The sequence below is a fragment of the Morone saxatilis genome, unplaced genomic scaffold, assembly GCF_004916995.1.
Source record: "Morone saxatilis isolate NCDOM2014 unplaced genomic scaffold, NCSU_SB_2.0 Contig10, whole genome shotgun sequence".
NCBI classification, from domain to species: domain Eukaryota; kingdom Metazoa; phylum Chordata; class Actinopteri; family Moronidae; genus Morone; species Morone saxatilis.
In genome coordinates, this window is record NW_023339652.1 from 17,980,363 (window position 1) to 17,981,596 (window position 1,234).

At 46.0% G+C, this 1,234-nt stretch overlaps 1 protein-coding gene across 1 annotated transcript; it reads left to right on the forward strand.

The window, feature by feature from the left end:
• Nucleotide 1: 1 nt before the first annotated feature.
• Nucleotides 2–1,218, forward strand: LOC118342650 (E3 ubiquitin-protein ligase TRIM47-like; the record flags this gene model as incomplete). Its single annotated transcript, XM_035681261.1, is given in 2 exon segments — nt 2–1,195; nt 1,198–1,218. Coding segments are annotated over 2 exon segments (1,215 nt in total), but the record flags the coding sequence as incomplete, so codon positions are not given.
• Between the last annotated feature and the right edge of the window lie 16 nt (nt 1,219–1,234).

Genomic DNA, 1,234 nt, shown 5'->3' on the forward strand with positions numbered 1-1,234 from the left:
TCTGGATGTGTTCTCTCATCCAGTCACCATCCCATGTGGACACAACTTCTGCAAGAACTGCATCACACAAGCCTGGGAAGTTAGTGGAAAATACCAGTGTCCTATATGTAAAGAGCTTCTCATCAGAAGGCCTGAACTCCGGGTCAATACTGTTTTATCTGAGATGGCTGATCAGTTCAGGAAATCAGCTAAAAAGAAAGCCAGCAGTGTAGAGCAAAAGCGAGCCAAAGGAGGAGATGTTACCTGTGACGTTTGCACTGGAACCAAACTGAAGGCCCTGAAGTCCTGCCTGGTGTGTCTGGTCTCCTACTGTGAGACTCACCTGGAGCCTCATCTGACAATGTCAGGCCTGAAAAAACATGAGCTGATCAGTCCTGTGAAGAACCTGGAAGACAGAGTGTGTAAGAAGCATGATAGACCTCTGGAGGTGTTCTGCAAGACCGACCAGATGTATGTCTGTCAGTTGTGCATTATTACAGAACACAAGAGACATAATTTTTCCCCTCTGAAAAAAGAATATGAACAAAGAAAAGCTACGCTGGGGAGAGATGAAGCTAAAATTCAGCAGATGATCCAGAAGAGACGACTGAAGATTCAGCAGATCAAACGCTCAGTGGAGCTCAGTAAGGAAGGTGCAGACAGAGAGATAGCAGATGGTGTTCAGGTCTTCACCGCTCTGAAGGAGTCTGTTGAGAGAAGTCTGGCTCAGTTCCAAGAGATTATCCAAAAGAAGCAGAAAACCACAGAGAAACAGGCTGAAGGCTTCATCATAGAGCTAGAAGAGGAAATATCTGAGTTGATAAAGAGAAGTGCTGAAGTGGAGCAGCTCTCGCGCACCGAAGACCACCTCCAGCTCCTCCAAGGCTTCCCATCCCTGAACATAGCCCTACCCACCAAAGACTGGACAGAGGTCAGAGTTCACTCATTATATGAGGGGACTGTGAGGAGAGCTGTGAATCAGCTGGAGGAGACGCTCAGTAAACAGATGAAGAAGCTGTGTGCTGAAGTTGAGTTGAAGAGGGTCCAGCAGTTTGCAGTGGATGTGACTCTTGATCCTGACACTGCAAGTCCCTTTCTCATCCTGTCTGATAATGAGAAACAAGTAAAGTCTGATGTGATTCAAAAGAATGTCCCTGACAACCCACAGAGATTTTCCTTTTGTAACAGTGTTTTAGGAAGGCAGAGTTTCTCTTTTCAGGCAGATTTTACTATTGTTAGCGCGTTCGTTGATTTG